At 49.2% G+C, this 19,927-nt stretch overlaps 1 protein-coding gene across 1 annotated transcript in view; it reads right to left on the bottom strand.

Moving 5' to 3' along the window:
* The window catches only part of LOC119385365 (indolethylamine N-methyltransferase-like), a 74,386-nt gene that overhangs the window by 2,258 nt on the left and 52,201 nt on the right, over window positions 1-19,927 (bottom strand). The window contains exon 4 of the mRNA XM_037652817.2: window positions 11,865-12,056. Within this exon, the coding sequence (XP_037508745.1) occupies window positions 11,865-12,056 (192 nt within the window). The remainder of the gene's footprint in view (window positions 1-11,864; window positions 12,057-19,927) is intronic.

The raw sequence follows: 19,927 nt of genomic DNA on the forward strand, positions 1-19,927 counted from the left end.
GAAATCTTGGACAGGCCAAATTGACACTTCTCACGGTTTAAACGGAACCCCGCCTCATAGAGCCTGTGTAGTACTTCGTCCAAATTGCGAAGGTGACCAGAATATGGTCCAAGTATACAATACAGGCTTGATTCTTCAGAGGTCCTAGCACTGAGTTCATTGCACGCTGAAATGTACTACGAGCAGTTCGAAGACCAAACGGCATGCGGTTGGATTCATACAATCCCGAAGAAGTGCGGAAGGCTGTCTTACATTGATCTATGTCATGTGTAAATAGCGCGATAACGTCGGCGCGGACCACCGAGCATGGAGGGAAGAAAAAGAAGTGCGCGGTGGCACGATGGCACGAGGCGCGCTCACAGTGTTCGGGCCAGGGCGTGCAATTCTGAGCTCGGACGAGCGGGACGTTCTGCCGGCCGAGACGCGTGTGCACGGAGGACCACGGAGCCGCGCGAGGTCCAGGGTGTCCGAGGGTCCAGGTGCCAGGGGTGGAGCTGCTGAGTGAACCGAGTGGTGCCCAGCCGTACTGAGCGACGTGCCAGACTCGGACGTGGGCCGCGAGCCCATGAGCTGTGTACCCGAGCTGTACCTGGCGGTGCCCTGGCCAAGGCATGGATCGCCGGTGAATCAGCTGCCGCACCGCAGCTGTGGCGAGCAGCATTCCAGCACGGCGCAGACGGTGCTGTGCTGGCCAGAACCCGGCCGTGGAACCGCTACGCCCGGGTTGCGATCAGGACGTCGAAATAAAGGTCCGAGGTCGCGCTGGTCCCGGCATCTCTTAGACGCCGCCACCGCTGCTCGCAAGCCGTGAGACCACGGGACTCTTCCTCCTCGTGGGCTGGGTGGTCGGAGTCCCGACGGCACCGACACCACCAACTTTTGATATCCTTATATTTTGTACATAAATGTTTAAATACGTCTCCCTGTCTGCTTCCTGCGCCGCTGCACAATAGGGGAAGTGTTCGAACTGTCCTAAACATCACAATTTTCTGGCGTTCGCGACAGGACCAAGCTCTAGCTCCAACTTTCAGAGCCGCGCTTCTCTTTTGTGCAGTGGGCGGAAATGGATTGGGAGAATTATATACCGATTGGCAAGGAACATGGCTTAATGGGTAATGAATTGAAAGAGTGGATTGAGGAGCAGCAGAAGAAAGAGCGTGACAGACGCGCTGAGGATAGGGACGCGTCGCGAATAGCGCACAAACAGGAGATTGCTCGTCTGGCGGCGGAACAAAGTCTGCTGGAAGCTAAGTGTCGTCTTGCTGAGCGCACGGCTGGGACGGTTGGAACCGGTGGAGAGCGCGTGGAAACCAGCAGCAAAGCGTTCAGGAGCCCCCACAAGCTTATTCCTCCCTACAATGAGGGCCGCGACGAACTCGACGCGTACATTCAGCGCTTCGAGCGGGTAGCCACCAGCCAGGGATGGCCAAGCGACAGGTGGGCGCTCTATTAAGCTTATGCCTCTCAGGAAAAGCCTTGAGTATTGTCAGTCGTATGGCTGCGGAGGATGCCACAGACTACGAGAAGCTGAAGCAAACGTTGTTGCAAAGGTTTCGTTACACCGAAGAAGGATATCGGCAAAAGTGTCGCGAAGCTAAGCCGGAGAATTCCGAGACAGGGCGACAATTTGCTGGTCGGCTGCTCGGTTATTTCGATCATTGGCGTCAGATGGCGAAAACAGAAAAAACGTATGACGCATTGAGGGATAGCATTGTATTCGAACAGTTTTTGCTGAGATGCGATGAGAAACTTGCCATCTTCTTGAAAGAGCGAGGATGCCGCACGCTCGATCAGCTAGCCGAAACGGCTGACCATTATCTGGAAGCGCAAGGCCTGACAAATATCGCCAAAGGGAAACAGGAAAGACCAAGTGAAAAAGCAGACTTGCCGAGCAAGAGCCGAGAAAAAGAGGCCGGAAAAGCAAAAGTGCAGTGCTTTTTATGTGGCAAGCAAGGTCATCGCGCTGCAGACTGTTGGACGCGGTCACAAGGCCCGAAGCCCTCGTCTTGCTGGAAGTGCAGGAAACACGGCCATCAAGCGGACGAGTGTCCAAATGTAAAGAGCCGCAACAAGGAGGCGCCAAGTGCTGTTGCCGACTATGACCGTGCGCCTGTTGCCCGAAACAAGGAGAACTTGGATTCTACCCCTTCATCAGCAGAGGAAAGTACATCATCGGCAAAAGAAGATATTTGTCTTGGTCTGCTAAGACAAGAGATGCCAACGGCAACCGGATATCTCGATGGACAGCCTGTGATGGTGCTTAGAGACTCGAGATGCAATACCGTGGTGGTCAAAGTTCGCTGGTACCTGAAAAGAATTTGACCGGTATCACACGTACTGTGCACCTTCTCGACGGCTCGTCGAGGCAGCTTCCCGAGGCAAGGGTATACATCGACTCTCCGTTCTTCCGAGGACCGACACTGGCACTCTGCATGGAAAAGCCACTCTATGATGTCGTTCTCGGCAACATCGACGGGGTAGTCTTCCCTTCTGGTTATGTCACGTCACATCACCTGTCGGATGTCGCAAGACTGCATAAGGAGTCGGCACCAGCAGTGCAGCCTGTTCCATATTCAAGCGTGTCACCAGACTTACCGACTTTGAGTGCAGCGACAACACGAGGGACCAGGGACATGAAGTTACCTGTGGCGGCATCGAACGCACTAGATGTGACCCCACAAGTTCTTGAAAAGTTGCAGAGAGAAGATCGCACCTTGGAGAGCTGTTTTTCGGCGATCGGGAAGACGATGACGAAGCGATCAGCAAACATAGAGTATGTTTTGCTTAAGGGAATACTTCACCGACACTACAGATCGCTAACGAGGAAGGAAGTTGACCGACTGGTTCTTCCGCAAAGCCTCCGCCAGTTTGTCCTTAGGATGGCACATGAGGGAGTTATGGCAGGCCACCAAGGTATTAAACGAACAACTGATAGGATTCTAGAAGAATTCTATTGGCCGGGCGTGCAGGCTGAGGTGACACGATTTGTGCGCTCTTGTGACATCTGCCAGCGCACTGTGCCAAAGCACTTAGTCGGACGTGTCCCCCTTGGAAAAATGCCGGTGATTGACGTGACCTCCGCGACGTTGATCTGCTAGTAGCCTGCACATAAACCAAGCGACGAAAATAACTTGCAGTGAGGTACGGTATCAACAGCGTCGTCGATGCGGAGTAAAGGGTACGACTTTATCGTTGTACGCTTGTTGAGCTGCCTGTAATCTACGCGAAAACGCAACGATCCGTTTTTATTTTTAACAAGGACGACGGCCGGGCGCTGACGACGGCCGGGCGCTGCCCGCGGCCACTGAACGTTCGGCCAGTGACGTGTCGAATCTCAGACGACGGCGAGTATTCTGCTGCAATTCGGCTCCCTTGCGAGCTAAAACCTGTGGTGACGCTTCAGAATACTGGAAAGATAGGATGGCAGCATGGGTAGAGTCGACCAACCCATCAACGACGTACTGGCGGGCAGCTGGAGAGATCCATGTAATGCCACTGAGTTTATCGTAGACGTATTGACGAACGTCTTCAGAGGTAGCCTGCCGACACGATCGCATGCGCATGAGGTGGTTGTTGTACGCGGAGGGAAGCGGGCCGAAGGCAGTGATGAAGGCTGTACTCCATTCGGTTCAGGATTTGTACTTATAGCCATCGTATCGATGCCACGCCTTCGCGGAACCGGGCAGTCTGCTTTCGGCAAGCGATATTTTTATGTCGGTAGGCAAAACGTGTCGACGGGCCAATGAATTGATCACTTGCAGCCAGACAGCTGGTTCTTGTCACACGCCACGAAATTCGGAATTTCGGTGAAAGATGGCGAAAGCAATGCGATGTGTGTCAAGGCTGCTGTGAATGAGACGGTGGCGTCTTCGAAGCGCTTCAACATAGTGGCGATACCCTACATGACCGCAGTGAGTTCACTGCACACCACACATCGGATAAGCCTAGGTGCATCGCCCCTAATACAAGCCTTATATCTCTCACACATTCTCTCTCGCATGGTGTTCTCTCTTGGCAGGGCTACGGCGCCTCGATGGCACCGTTCCTTCGTAGAGGGTGGTGACCAACGTTTCTAAAAACGTTGGAGGTGACAGCGTCCGCTGTTTGACCCAATACGGCGGCGACGCGGTCAATGCGTGCAGCTACCCTGTGCGAAGGAATGCTGTGATCGAGGCACCCTACTCATGTTCACTTTAGTGTTAGACAAATATGGCAACATTACACAAAGCGCTAGCTACACTGTTTTACACAGTATGGCAGCGGCGTGGCCAATGGGTGTCACCACTTTGCACTGTTTGACCCAATATGGCGGCGGCGTTTATAATGGGTGTCACCACACTGTACGAAGGAACGCTGGCATTGAGGCACCCTAGGCCGGGCGGGATGGTGCCGCCGTCTGTGGGCGGAGAAGCGAAGTAATGCGTCATGGCACTTACTAGCGCCGATATTCTGAACGATTCGGCGACTACGCAGTTAAAGCGTGGCCTCCGAGATTGCGCGTTAACCATGGCGCGGAAGCCATGGTTAAAGCGTCTCAATACCCGCGAAAAACACTGGCCGCGCTAGCATCCGGGAGTCGCCCTAGACGCAGTTACGTTCTTTGCCTTTCGCTTCGTGTTAGCGTGTGACGGCTCGTTGTCGGAGTAATGCAGCTTCCTCGTGTACAAACGGTGTTGCTCCGCCGCTGACTGCTTCCAGTGTGATAGCACCAACTGACAAAACTGCTGCAATAGCGCTGCAGAAAGGCAACAATGTCGATGGACGAATGTCCTGCCTTGGTGGAGCGAGACAGAGGCCAGCGGGACGTGGAACGCCTTCGCGCATTCGCGGCTCAAGCTACGAACCTCTGCCTCCCGTGTTGCTGAAGGGCAGTGTGGTAGTGTATGCATGAGCACATGCGTAGCACATTAGCACAGCGCTATTACGCGGGAGCGCACACAGTGCCGTTTCTCTCATTAAGTGACGATGCTGTGAAGAAGTGCATATCGAGTGCCAGTGTTTATTATGTGCTTGTTGATATTGTAACCAATAAATACAGCGCCTGCTACTATAAAAATTATTTATTTAGGGCGAACCTGTGCCCGTAAACTCAAGAGTTAAATCCTCGGCAAGAATGTCCCTTGCTCGCTGTTCCGAACTTCGTCGGTCTCTTTCACGCACCAGCAGTCTCGTGCCGGTCCCGCCGCGTAGCGTGGTGGCGCGCGCAGGCCGACGGTTCATCGCGTGCTTTGCTTGCCAGTTGTGTGGCGGCTTTTATAAATGCAGTGTGCGACACGCGTCTTCTGCGGATGTCGAACAACTTGTGGCATTTGTCCCCCTCGTAGCACGCATCGTCCCGATGCGTACAGAAGGCCGACTGTTTTCAAAGTATACGGCTGCTCTTGTTGTTTGAGAACATGTGCCAGCTCGGTTGTTCAGTTCCTTTCGTAGTACGGTTTCATTCGTACTACATGTACGACTTCTGGGAGATTCCTGCGTCGTGTTGGGCACACTTGACCTTCGGGGATCACCTCGTAGTTTAAGGTACCTAGCCGGCGAAGAACCCTGTAAGGGCCAAAATAGCGCCGCATAAGCTTTTCGGATAGGCCACGTGCACGTACAGGCGTCCACACCCACACTTGGTCTCCGGGGTTGTACTGTACGTCTCTTCGCCTTAGATTACAACGATGTGTGTCGACGTCCTGTTGTTGAATGATACGGTGCCTTGCCAGCTGTCGTGCCTCTTCCGCCTTTTCTATGTATTCGCTGATATCAGGGTCACCCTCATTCGTATTGTTTACAGGCAACATCGCGTCTAAAGTCGTTGTTACCGTCCGACCGTAAACAAGTTGAAATGGTGTGAAGTGGGTCGTCTCCTGTACTGCAGTATTGTACGCAAATGTAGCATACGGTAGAATACTGTCCCATGTCCGATGCTCGACGTCCACGTACATTGCGATCATGTCAGCCAGCGTTCTGTTGAGTCTTTCAATTAAACCATTTGTTTGCGTATGGTACGCTGTCGTTTTTCTGTGGTCGGTATGCGTCACTTTCATGACAGACTGCATCAACCTGGCAGTGAACGCTGTTCCTTTGTCTGTTATGACAACCTTAGGAGCGCCATGCCGCAGCACTATCTGGGTGACGAAAAACTGAGCCACTTCATTCGCGGTTCCTTTTATGAGAGACGACGTCTCGGCATATCGGGTCATGTAGTCTGTTGCTACAATTATCCACCGATTTCCCAACGATGAGACAGGAAATGGCCCTAACAAGTCCATTCCCACCTGTTCAAATGGTCCTTTCGGTGGCTCTATCGGTTTCAACAGATCTGCTGGTTTCAGTGGCGGTATCTTGCGCCTTTGGCATTCTCGGCATGATCTGACATAGTGCTTTACAGAATTCATTAATTTCGGCCAGTAATATCTCTGGCGGATTCTTGCCAAAGTCCTGCTAACGCCCAAGTGGCCTGCCGAAGGGTCATCGTGACACGCTTCTAAGATTCCGCTCGCAGTGATGATGGAATGAGAAGCAGAAAGGTCTCACCAGTGCGTTCAAAGTTCCTCTTGTAGAGCACGTTGTTCCGGTGAACATAGGAACGTAATCCGCGGACGAAAACTCGTGGTACTTTGACCTGCTGCCCCTCTAAGTGCTGGATGAGAAGGAGTAATTCTTGGTCCATTCGCTGATCGTGAGCCATCTCTGACACGTTCACAGCTCCAAGAAATGCGGAATCTTGTTCATGTTCAGGAGATGAGGTCTCGACTGGTGCACGTGACAAGCAATCCGCGTCATTGTGCTTGTGGCCGGACTTGTAGACGACGGTGATGTCATATTCCTGCAGACGCAGGCTCCATCTAGCAGGTCTTCCAGAAGGATCCTTCAGATTCGCCAGCCAACACAATGAATGATGGTCGCTGATTGCTCGGAATGGTCTTCCGTATAAATAAGGCCGAAACTTACTGATGGCCCATATAACTGCGAGACATTCCTTTTCTGTAGCTGAATAATTTGATTCAGCTTTCGACAGAGTCCGGCTTGCGTAAGCGATAACCTTTTCTTCTCCGTTCTGCCACTGAATAACAATAGCACCGAGGCCAACGTTACTGGCGTCCGTATGAATGTCTGTTTTGGCGTTTTCATCAAAATGAGCAAGTATAGGAGGCGACTGCAAACGGCGTCGTAACTCAGAGAAGGCGTCTTCTTGCTCTTTCTGCCAGACGAACGGTACACCTTCCTTTGTAAGCCGTGTCAGTGGTTCGGCGATCTTGGAGAAGTTTTCAACGAAGCGCCTGTAGTAAGCACAAAGCCCCAGGAAACGTCTCATGGCCTTTTTGTCTCGTGGCTTTGGGAAGTTTTCAACCGCAGTGATCTTTTCGGGGTCTGGGCGCACACCTGCAGAACTAACGATGTGCCCGAGGAACCGAAGCTCGCGAAATCCGAAGTGGCATTTTTCGGGTTTGATCGTCAGTGCTGCCGCGCGAATAGCATCCAGTACAGTTCTCAATCTCTGTATGTGTTGCTCGAAGGTAGTTGAAAAAACTACTACGTCATCAAGATAGACAAGGCAGGACTGCCATTTGAGTCCAGACAACACAGTGTCCATCATCCTCTGAAAGGTAGCGGGAGCAGAACACAAACCAAACGGAAGTACTTTGAACTCGTAGAGTCCGTCGGGTGTCACAAATGCCGTCTTCTCACGGTCTCGTTCGTCCACTTCGATTTGCCAGTATCCGCTTTTTAAATCCAAAGATGAAAAGAAGTGAGCATTACGTAATTTATCTAGGGTATCGTCGATTCGTGGAAGTGGGTAAACATCCCGCTTCGTGACGAGGTTCAGTTTTCTGTAGTCAACACAGAACCGCAGGGTGTTGTCCTTTTTCTTGACAAGTACTACCGGTGATGCCCACAGGCTTTTGGATGGCTGTATCACGTCGTCCTCGAGCATCTCTTGTATTTGCTTCTTTATTGCTTCCCTTTCTTTCGGAGCCGCTCGGTATGGATGCTGACATACAGGTCTAACATGTCCTTCGACTACGATGCGGTGCTTTGCGACGGGAGTACGTCTGACTTTCGACGAAGTGGAAAAACACTCTGCGAATTCCTTAATTAAATCCACAATCTGGTCTTTCTGTGGGGATGACAGCTCTCGGTCAATGTCTATTGACTGAAGGACATGGTCTGCTGTCCAGGAAGCTGGAGGTGCTTTATCTACAGTGCAAACATCCGAGACTTGTTCGTAGTCATGAAGGGATGCTATGGCTGTTCCCTTTGCAATATGCTGTACCTCGTTGCTAAAGTTGGTCAATAGTACATCCGTACATCCGTCACGCACATTCACTAAACCTCTCGCCACGCATATTCCTTTTTCGAGTAGAAGTCCGATATTTCTGTCAGCTAGTCCAGCATAGTCACGAAAAACGTCGCTTCCCACAGCAACTGTCACGCTACTACGTGGCAGCACGGTCACACCTTCGTCCACAATACGGAGAGGCGAAACGATTGGTTGCTTCGTAGGACACATGGCGACCGCATTCGCCGTAGAAAAATAAATTTGAGATTTTTGCAAGTCGATGATTGCACTGTTTGCTTGCAAGAACTCCATGCCTAGAATCAGTTCACGGGAACACTCGGGGAGCTGACGTACACGAGGCCCCTTATTCCTATTCTCGCCGTGCACAATCCTACGGGGTTGACCAAGTGCCCTCCGGCGGTACGTATCTGAGGTCCGCTCCAATGAGTGAGCACTTTCTTCAGCTTCTTTGCGAGCAGGCTACTTATTACTGAGTAGCCTGCACCGGTGTCTATTAGCGCAATAGCCTCGTAGTCGTCGATGGTGACTTGCAGTTCGGAGGTAACGTCACCATTACTGCACTTATTCGTTATTGCGTCACTGCCGTCGTCTGGTCCGGTTAGCGATGGAGGGTCTTCAGTTTTCTGAGAATCAGCGGCCTTGCCTCCACAGGTCGCTGGTTCTAGTTTTCCCGTCGAGGACTTGATGAACGACGCCTCGGGAAGGCAGATGAAGGTCGTGGACTCGGCGACCGATTGCGCATTGGTGCTGTCGACCGTGATTCACGTTGCTGACTATTCTGATATGCATAGCGCGAAGTTAAAAACTGTTCAATTGGGTAGGGGCGCTCACCGTTCCGAGGGCAGGGTGCGTTCACTGGGAAGCCACGTAGTCCCACCCGACGATAATGGCATGTCCGATAAAGGTGGCCTGCCTCCCCACAGTGGTAGCAGAGGGGCCGTCGATCTGCAGTGCGCCATACATCGCTTTTGCGGGGTCTTCCTTCCGGCACGGGTGGTGGCGTACTGCGAGGAAGTGTCGGGGGCATAACGGCAGCCTGAGCATAGTTCGTGCGTCCAAGGTTTTGTCGTACAACTTGCGCGTACGATAACTGTGGGTGAGGTTCCGGTTGTGCGCAGTGCATCACCTGAGGCTGTGTTTGAAGGATTGCTTGCCGCACTTCTTCACGCACAAAGTCTGCGAGTGAAGGCATCGCTGGAGGACCTTGGGTCAGTTGCAGTTTCTGCAGCTCCTCCCTTACGACAGCCCTCACCACTTCCCTCAGAACGTCGATGTTGCTGGTGAGGGTTGCTGACACCGCGCTAGCTGAAGAGACGCTTAGGTCCCTGTTGTACTGTCGTGCACGTTGCTGCAGTGCCTTCTCCATGGTCATTGCCTCTGACCTGAATTCTGCTACAGTGCGCGGCGGATTACGCACCAGGCCCGCAAAAATCTCCTCCTTCACTCCGCGCATTAGGTGCCGCAACTTCTTGTCCTCGGCCATGTTTGAATCGGCTCGGCTGAAGAGCCGCGACATGTCTTCAATGTACATGGCCACGCTCTCGTTGTTCCGCTGGTTCCTCGCTTGTAGAGCGGCCTCTGCCTTCTCTCTGCGATCCGTGTTCGGGAAGCTAGCAATTAGCTCTCGTCGAAAGTCCTCCCACGATGACAAGGACGCTTCGTGGTTTTCAAACCACGTACGTGCAGAATCTTGTAGTGCCACGTAAACGTAACGAAGTTTCCGGGCTTCGTCCCAACCATTCAAACTGGCAACGCGCTCGAAGCCATCGAGCCAGTCTTCGGCATCTTCGAAAGTGTCGCCGTGGAAGACCTCTGGTGTCCGGGGTGAATCCACGACAATGTGAGATGGAGATGGCGTCGATTGGGCTGCCATCGTAGTGGCGTCTGTGCTTACGGTCTCCGCTAGTCTCGACGAATCGAAGAGGGGGCCAAACTCGGGCTGCTCACCACGTAAGCGACGACTCGTGCGTTGGTGAACAGGCGTTAATTCCGCTGGCTCTAATCTTCTGGGATCTTGGCTACGCTCCCTAGCCTGTGGTGGGCTTGGAATCATACCCCGCACCTCCACCAGAATGTAACCAATAAATACAGCGCCTGCTACTATAAAAATTATTTACTTAGGGCGAACCTGTGCCCGTAAACTCAAGAGTTAAATCCTCGGCAAGAATGTCCCTTGCTCGCTGTTCCGAACTTCGTCGGTCTCTTCTTTCACGCACCAGCAGTCTCGTGCCGGTCCCGCCGCGTAGCGTGGTGGCGCGCGCAGGCCGACGGTTCATCGCGTGCTTTGCTTGCCAGTTGTGTGGCGGCTTTTATAAATGCAGTGTGCCACACGCGTCTACTGCGGATGTCGAACAACTTGTGGCAAATGAAAGCTCTTCACGGAACGCACAATTTAACGATGACATTCTTATGCCCCCTGAAAAAGAAATCGACGTCATTAACCAGATCACTGCCACTACCGCTGCACGTGCGTTCATGTCACCCGAGAGGTGTTGCTGTTTCGAACTCAATCGGTCTGAGGACGCGAAAATGAGCTCTCACTGCGCCGTCTCTTACAACGAGCATCTCGGGTGCGCGCGCGCCTACTCGATAGACCCGCGCTCGTGGCCGCTGCAGCGACCCAATAATTTCAAAATTAACGTCTTCAGTGCCGGCGACACCTTTTTCGGTACCTGCTGGCCTTTTAATAAAAAGAAATTCAATCCTGCCTGCATTTTATAAACTTGCTGGGCAAGAAGTCAGAATTGCCACTCCTTGCCTAAGGGTCTTATTGGAGGGGCCGTAACTATTAGTGCAACAACATTATGCAACATGTTTTCAATGATTGCGAAAGCTGATGTGGAGGAGAATAAGTGGACAAATTTTAAGAAGTGTAAAAAGTGGGGTTTTTGTTCGGTGTTTTCTTGAACTTAGCCCGATCATATCCCTTTACTGAAACGTTATATAATTATAAGATTCAGCAGTTTGGTAGATAAGCATGCGAAGAACGTAATGCCGGATTTTTGTTGCTCTGGTACAAGTCTTTTTTGAAATAAGGGCGTTCAAAGTAAAGAAAATAACGTTCCTTGGGCCAATTTTGAGGTTTTTTATAAAAACATCTACACTACACATACAAACTAATAATATCTGAGCAGAAGTCAAAACATGCATATATTTAGTTAAAGAAATTTCAGTTACCTAACTTTAATATATTTGGTGCAATTCATAACGAAAGTTGGCCAAAACAGCAGAGCGGATGAGCGCTCCACTCCACCTCTTCGTCATTATTGATTTCCTGTGCTTCGAAAAAATTTTTGGCGGCAAAACAAATTGCGGATCTCTTCTTTCCACTCATCAGGCAATAATATATAAAATTTTGAAATAAATATGAGACGTCGACCAGCCATCGTTTGTTCGATCTTACGTGGAATCACCCTGCTATTGTCTAGGAACTACTTCCTTTGTAGCGTGGAGGCATGCAAAATATGAGCAATGCGGCCTCGTGGGCGGAGCTTATATTTATTCTAAGGCTGTCACCGACTATAGCCCCGCAGTGGTTTTTCGAATACGACGATCAACAAAAGTGACTGGCCTTTTGATGACTCTGGCGTATGTGTCCAGGTCCGGGATGACAGCCTCGAGAAGCATGGAGGTGACGACCACGTCGTAGACGCCTTCACGGTCCTGCTTCTCAGGCAGGAACTTGCCCTTCTCGCGGTTGAACAGGTCGCACGACACCACGTCCGAGATGCGCCGACGAAGCTGCTCCTTCAGCTGAGCGGGTCTGCGAACGCGTAACATCGTGGTGATTTTCTTAAAGTGACCTAAAGTACACTGCCGCACATGCAGATTCAAGGTGAACCCGTTCGCTCCACCGTACTGCATCCAGGGCAAACCAGTACACATCGCGGCCTATACTATATCATTCATCTATAAAAAAAGATCAGTTTCACCGCAAAGGGGAAGCAATCAGCGCAATAGAAACAAAATGTAATGTTATAGGAAGTAAAGCTCGCAGCTAACTCTTTTAGATCCGGTCTCGCGTAACTCTACAAAGCGCTGGTGTAAGAGAATACGCCATTCCAGGGAGAGAAGCGCTTTTCTCAGTCTCTTCGCGTTAAGAGCACAGCACACAGAAAGGTATATGAGCCGTCTGCTTGTGCCTGCCGAGATAGCGTGCGCGCCAGCGATCGCGACCACGTTCTTATAATCAAAGGTCAGAGTTGCTGCTCAAGCGACACCGCCCGCCCCGCGCGTCCCTTCATGCTCCTTCAAGACGGGCGGGGCGTTTCCTCTCTGCATGAGCAGCATTCGACCGCAGGCCTCGCACGCTGGTGATGTGGCATACGCCCTCCGAGCGACGGAGAAGGGCCTCTTGGCACCTAATAGGTCTGCAGCAGTGGGAGGCTGTTCGTCCAGCACCAGGCCGGATGTCCTCCAACTTCTACTGGTGACTTGGGCGCAGGACGTCGCGACTAGGCACGGCCTGGACGCCACAGCCGGCAGCCTGAAGGCCGCCCAGAACGCTGCTCTTTAATTTAAAAATATTTTTTAGCTCTTCGCACAAATAAAGTATTACACCACCACCAGCAGCTCGTTTGATCTCTGCTTCAGCCGCGTTCGTCACCACCGCTCGCGCGCTTTGACCCGCGGGTAGAACATACGTGCGTGGAGGGATGTTATCGATTTGGACTTTATGCGAAACATAACGGCGACAGCAAAAACCCGTCGAGGGTGTCCATATAATTGCTATCGCGATAAAAATAAACAGGCTTTCTATGGAAGCAAGCAGCAGGTGAGCGTGGAACCTCTATGTCGTCTTGGCGGGCAGCGTCTGCACTATCGAAACCAATGCCAGCTGACTCTTAGACAGCAATCACGTGTGAAGCATTCACGTGCGGCTAAAGTACACTCCACCCGACCCGCTTCCAGATAATTATAAAATGGACCAAACTGAAAGCTCTACACTAGTTTCCTCACGCGTTCAGGGTATGATACTGATATCACACGCATGCTTTCTTTTTCAAGTTCAGTTACACACTATGTTGTGAGCTTAAGCCGTATATTGTAGCTCATACTGGGTCTCTCAAAATTCGTGCGTTTGACGTTTCGTACTATCGAGTATGCGCGAACACTAAGTATTGCCAGGTGCGTTTCTTGGTTTATTTTTATGTATTTGGGTTTCACTCACAAAAGCTGCTAGCAACGCTCGACGCAAACCGCGCTCGGGAAGCATCGCGATTGTTTGGTATAATTCTGTTAAGACGCGAGCAGTCAAGTTTCTTCGAGAGCTTTCGCGAGCAACAGCGATAATGCTAGAACCTTCGATGCCGCATGTATAAAGGCTGACGCGCCCTATCGCAGATCAGATTAACCACGCTCTGTTCGCCGCTGTCAGTGTACAGCGTGCATTGCTCGAATCGCGACTTTTTATTTTCCGGGCACAAGTTCGCCCAAATAAAGTCATCTAGAACCCGCCGACTGCTGCCTTGTTCAACGTCACGACCACGTGACGATATCTAAGAACACTTTCTGACGGGCGGCGGTCGCATGGCCTCTGTCTGAAGTAGTCCATCAGATGGCAGCTGTAATATGGGCCGCCGCAAGAACATTTGTTTCAGGTACTTCTCGGAGGATCTCCCGCCCACCGATCTCGTCTCGTCAACCTACACAATGGGATGCCCTTGTCTTGAACACAGAACGAGGCAACTAGGCACGGGTCTTCGCAAGAGCTGAAGGCGTCATTGACAAGCGTGGGCTAGCCTACGCAGGCTAACCCACGCCTCGCCCTTTCACCGCTCGATGAATAAAGTTGTCGTTCACTTCAGGCACCTAATGGAATGTTTCTCATGGACATTTTATCTTGCGACATTAACACTTTTATGACAAACGACGTCACCCTCGGCAATTAACCAGTTTGTGATTTTTGTGCCTAAGAGAGTTTTAACATGAACAAATACTTACCCGCCCAACAAGAAGTTCTCTTAAGCCACATTATCCAGAACTGTCCAATATTAGCCACCAGTTGGGCACACTAACCAAAATTAGCACATTCTGCAAGGTCGATCTAAATAGGTCGCGAAGCTTCAGGCGAAAAGCGTTTAAGAGCCTATTGCCAACGACACCAGCAAGGAGAGTTATGGGTGCTGCGATTGAAGCGCGACTATGTTTGGAGGGAACAAAAACTAATAGCGACAAATCAAGTTTTATTCAAGGGTAAATACATCTTTATGTTTTTATGATTTATAAATTACATTTATTTCCCGAACAATATTATGTAGGTGCAATGTGCCAAGAATGTATGACAGTGTTTAATTATTACGAAAAACGTTTTTCTTAGCGCCCCCTGAAGGGAGGCGCACGTCATTGTTATTCAGTGCAGCCCTTGCGGTGCATGGAAAGGCGCGCTCATAAGTTCGTCTGCGACGAAAGGCTCCCTCACGTGTTCTGGTGTTTCGCATTTGCATGCGTTCTGTGAATTATTGTGGTAAGAATTTGATTTTTGGATTTTTGGTGATTTTTGGTGGTGCGCGAAGTTGCGAGGTGCGTTTCATCGTTGGTGAACGTGTTGGTTACGGTGTTCAACGGGCAACGGCACGACGCCGCTAACATTTAACGCGGAACGCTTTCCTCGGTACTCGCGGAAACGATGTGGTGTTCCAAGGATGCAATAGCAACACGCGTACGCCTTGTGAGTCCTTTCTCCTAGATAAGACACCGGGGCAACGGTTCGGAGTAGTGTGCTTGCTGGATTTTCATGGATCAGTATTCCTGCTGCCCGGTTTCCTTCGTAAACACGCAGTGCCTACTTTATTTCCTGCTATCGGTGAGCAGATCGCTAAGTTATCTGTCGCGCTACAATTCGCGTGTCTTGATACGTTACACGTAAGGTTAATTTATCGGAACCTAAGGCAAAACATAGTGCATGTAGTGTACGCACTTTTTGTACTTATTACGACATTTGTTGCGCATTGTGTAGGGTGTGATAAAATTGTGTTATTGTGATCATTGAGTAAAACTGAAATATCATTTTGGCGTGACCTGGCGTCATTTTTTCTCGTTAAACTGAAGCACACAAGCAATGCGCTCTTTAAGGCCCGTGCACATGTGCGAAGCAAATAAGCGACGCTCCAAACATGAGAGGTACGCTGCTGCCTACTTTATTCACGCTGTGGAAGATGACACGAACGCAGAATTAAAGCTCCAAGATTAAGGTTTCTTGGTAAAACCAAGGCGAATTGGACGGCGGTACACTCAAACACAGCGGTTTAGTCACGGGTCGATATTAGTTTAACTAGCGTTGGATTCAAGCGCACTTGCCAAGGGCTTGCCGGCTCACCGTAGTCCTCAGCGATCAGGGGCCTAAGAAAACCATTTTGAGGTCAAGTATCGCGCTAGTGCCAACAAAACGACGTCACTTTTTTCCGAATATTGCGTCACATCCGCTTAATTTTTTGTTCCCCAGGAAGTGTTCCCTCCTCACACAGATGGCGCTAAGTCCCATGAGCAGCTGACGAGCTGCGATTTTCTGAACGTATGGACTTTTCTATGCAGTGCTGGGCAGTATCGAAGATACATGTATCTTCGATACTATCTTAGATGCTCTTTGTGTATCTTGTATCTGTATCGCGATACGTCTCGCAAAACAAATATCTGTATCTGTATTTCCGATACATTGAAGAATGTATCGTGTATCTTAAGATACAAGATACTGCGGTCACTCCACCACCGTGCGAAGCAATAAACCTTGGCTGAGCTCTGCTTCTCAAGCTGATACTGCTGCCACTAAGTCACCAGAATAAAACTAAAGGCAGTGACATTATTTGATCTTAACGCAAGAGTTTTCCAGCGAGGATAGACGATAAGCTCTGAGCGTCCCGATGTATTGGTTGAGCAGAGTTACGAAGTGGCGCTCGCGTCGTCTCTACAGACAGGCGCGCGATCGTCTGCGCCCAGCAGAATTTTACAGCGAAAGCTGTTATGAGATCATTTCAGTGGCCGTTTTTGGCGCCGTAGTTGTCCGCCGCCGTCGCCGCCGGTGTCCGTAACCACTATCGCTCGAAATAAAAAAAAAGCGAAATAAGAAAAAAAATTCCAGGATGGAACCAGGTTTGAACCTGGGCCCTCTGCGTGGGAGCCCAGTATTAAACCTCTGAGCCATGCCGGTGCTTGAAACTGCTTTGCAAAAAGACCCTATACAGGCTTCATGTCGGGAAGGAACCACATTAACATATGCAATATAGCATGGTAGAAGAATAAAAGAAGCACCAAGCGTTGCACAACGCGAATTCTGTAACCAGGCGTCACACTATGCGAATTGCGCAACGAGTAGGTTGTTGAATGCTTCCCACCCATTACAGAAGGCTCCGCCATAAATCTTCATCGCCATCAGGCACAGCATCAACAAAGTGCGCATGATGCCTTACATGCGTTTAGCAGGTACCACGGCTCTCCGTAGAATGACGAAAAATGGCATAGTGCCTGCTTCCCTACTTCTCAAAAATTATAATGATTTATAGCGTAGTGGGTTCCTCGCAAGTGCACTTGTATTGGTTGCCAAGGAAGCCCATAAGCGCATGATCCATTTCCTCGGGGTCTCAGTAAAGTTCTTCGCCCCCCCCCCCTCTCTCCCACGTCAGCCTATGTTATACAGCATGGCGGGAGAGGGAAATAGCGACCGGGCGTCACCCAATGCAAATTACATAACTGGTGGGCCATTTAAAGCTTCCAACCCATTACAAAGGGCTGAGCCATAATTCTTCATCGTCATCAGTCGTCGCTTCAACAAAGTGCACATAATGGCTTATAGACGTGTAGCTGGTGCCTGGCTTCTCCGCAGAATGACGAATATTGGCTTAGTAGGTGCTTTCCAACGTCACAAAAATTGTGATTTATGGCCTAGTGGGTACCTTGCTAGTGTACTTGTATTGGTAGCTCCAAGATAGCTTACAACGGGCTCTAGAAACGCCGCTCTTCCAGCTTTCGCTGCAGACGTATAATTTTTTTTGTTGTTTAATGGTTTATTTTATTTTTTTTATGTTTTGTCAGTGCCATGACACTTGGCACTTAGCCACTCTCCTGTGCCGCGCACTAGAATGCGTGCGGCGTCTTTCGCACACATCCTGATGCCGCTGTGAAATCATTATCGAAGTTCCTCTTGTGTGGTGCTTCGTTACGAAGTCTGAAGAATGCAAGTATGGCGGGTTGTTTTGCCTCTCGTGGGTTTCACACATCGGCGATTTCAAGGAGCTCGTGGATGTAAGTTTGCGTTACATGCAATGAGATTGACTTATCTGCAAATGAGATTGTAACGGCTATAGCACCAATGGTACCGATGCTGAATTTAACAGAACAAGCAACCAACTAACAGACCTCGGCGTTCGTCTGTTTTTTCTTTTATTCAAGGAGTTTTAAAATTGTAATTTGATTGTTAGCAGAAGTTTTTGCTTAGCTGTCCTTATTTTCCATCCCATACATTACCTATGTCTCTGTATTGTTTTTTTCTGCCGGTCTGCTTACTGCAATATGCCTTTAACGTGCTGCCAAGGTAAGCTCTCTGGTTCATTCCTAGTTTTAACTCTCTGCGTCATTTCTGATACTGTTCTTCAAGTGGTATATAGCTTTACATACTTATATTCCACTTGAATTTACTTATGTAAAGGTGATGTTGAGAACAAATATATAATAATCTGGGCGCGCCTGGAGTATACAGTAACGACAATTCTGCTTACGGCTGCGTAAAATAGCAAAATCTAGTTTGCATTATAATAACGTAAATCAGTAGGTGCCATCTTAAATACGTTCGCGAAGGTATTGGAGAAACACTGTTATAACAAATGCTCAAGTTTTTCTCATGAGCGTCCCAAAGAGTCGTTTTACATACGCCATATTCGATGGGCACTGAATTTAATTGTCGTAGCTATTAGGGGTTACCCTCCGCAGTGGTCTAGTGTTTATGGCGCTTGACTGCTGGCCCTGAGTTCCTGTAGCGGCATTTCGATGGAGGGAAAATGGTAGAGGCCCGTTTGCTTATGTGTAGGTGTTAGAACCCCCGGTGGTCAAAGTTTCCGTAGCCCTCCGTAGAGCGTCTTTCATAATGATATTGTGGTTTTTCGACGTAAAACGCAACAATTATTTTTAGCTCTTGGGGGTGCTTCCTGTATCGTGTTTCTATACTTATTCGCTGTGTTTGATACGGAACCGCTTTTCTATTTTATACTTCGTTACATTTGTTTGCATCGCTTAGGATTCTTTTACTGTTGCTAATCATCAAGTAATCGGATCTATAAGTGGCAAGAGTGTAAATAGCGGCGGTGTCCTGCAGCGCTTTGCGCAACTGTAAAATACGTCAGAAACGTTTCTCGACTGCACATGTTCTTGGTGACGTACACCTGTCCGGTGATCCCTTATTGCGAAAACCGTAATATGTTTACCGGCGAGGTAGAACTCCGCAGTGGTATTTGCACCATCGTGCGAAGGCTTCTTATTGAAGTTCATATCGTTAGTTGATAACCCGCTCGCTGGTCAGCAAGCAGAGCAGCGACCCCCATTCATTACAAAAGCTACAAACAAGGATCGCTATCAGCGAAATGTATCAAGAGCTATCATGTTAAGCAGCTAAAACAACGCCAATAAGTTGTTTCGGAATGACAGATATATACCCTGAACAAGAACTACAAAACTTTTGAGATACTAACAGAGTTTTGATTCAAATGAAACACATTTGATCGCAGTTTCAAGCGAACATTTATGTGCATAGGCTTTTAATGCTGCATTATATAGATATATATTAACAAATTTGAGACTGTATCGAAGTATCTTAAGATACATTTTGAATGTATCGTATCGGATACAATCAGTGTTGCAGTATCTTGTATCTGTATCTCAAATACTTCTTGCCTGAGTATCTTGTATCGTATCGCGATACAATTTCAAAGTATCTTTGCCCAGCCCTGCTTCTATGGAAGCTTCGCCACCAGTTACATTTACCTTGCATTCTGTACCGAGCCACCAGAGTACGTGAAGTAAAGAAAGAAGTGCTGCATGGATTCATTTTGGATCCTTACAATATATATTATTGATCATTTCGTTAAAACAGCTCGTTACTATAGACGAAGGGCAAGAAGATGAATTCACAGGACAGCGCATGTTCTGTGCACTCCTCGTGTTGTAATAACGCACTGTTTCAGCGAAATCAACTTAAACCAATTCGCCCAACTTACCATGTTGATATATTAATGACGTTTGCCACGTTCCAGATTGCCCAAACTAGTAAGGTATGCGGACTACACTAATATCTTTATTGAGGGTGCTTGTCTATCGGTCATGAAGGGAAGGTGAACCATTTTTTAAATTAACTCTCATAACGGCCGAAATTTAGCAAGTAATGCATAAGTTCTAATAACACTAAATACATGCTGTTTGTCCCTGTGAATAATCCGAAAAACTTCAGCATGAACATTTGCTATCTTGGCCGTATTTAGAACAGGCTAACACTCAAACGTTCGGGGGAGAGTGGTTACAGGAAAACATGTTGGAATAACCACTTGGGAAAATTAACGGCTGATGAAGTAGAAACACTGGATGCTTGTTCAAATTATGCCATTTAATACCACTGTGGCTAAAACCACGTTTTTTCATACTATTCTACTCTCG

This window comes from Rhipicephalus sanguineus, chromosome 3, assembly GCF_013339695.2.
Source record: "Rhipicephalus sanguineus isolate Rsan-2018 chromosome 3, BIME_Rsan_1.4, whole genome shotgun sequence".
Classification (NCBI taxonomy): domain Eukaryota; kingdom Metazoa; phylum Arthropoda; class Arachnida; order Ixodida; family Ixodidae; genus Rhipicephalus; species Rhipicephalus sanguineus.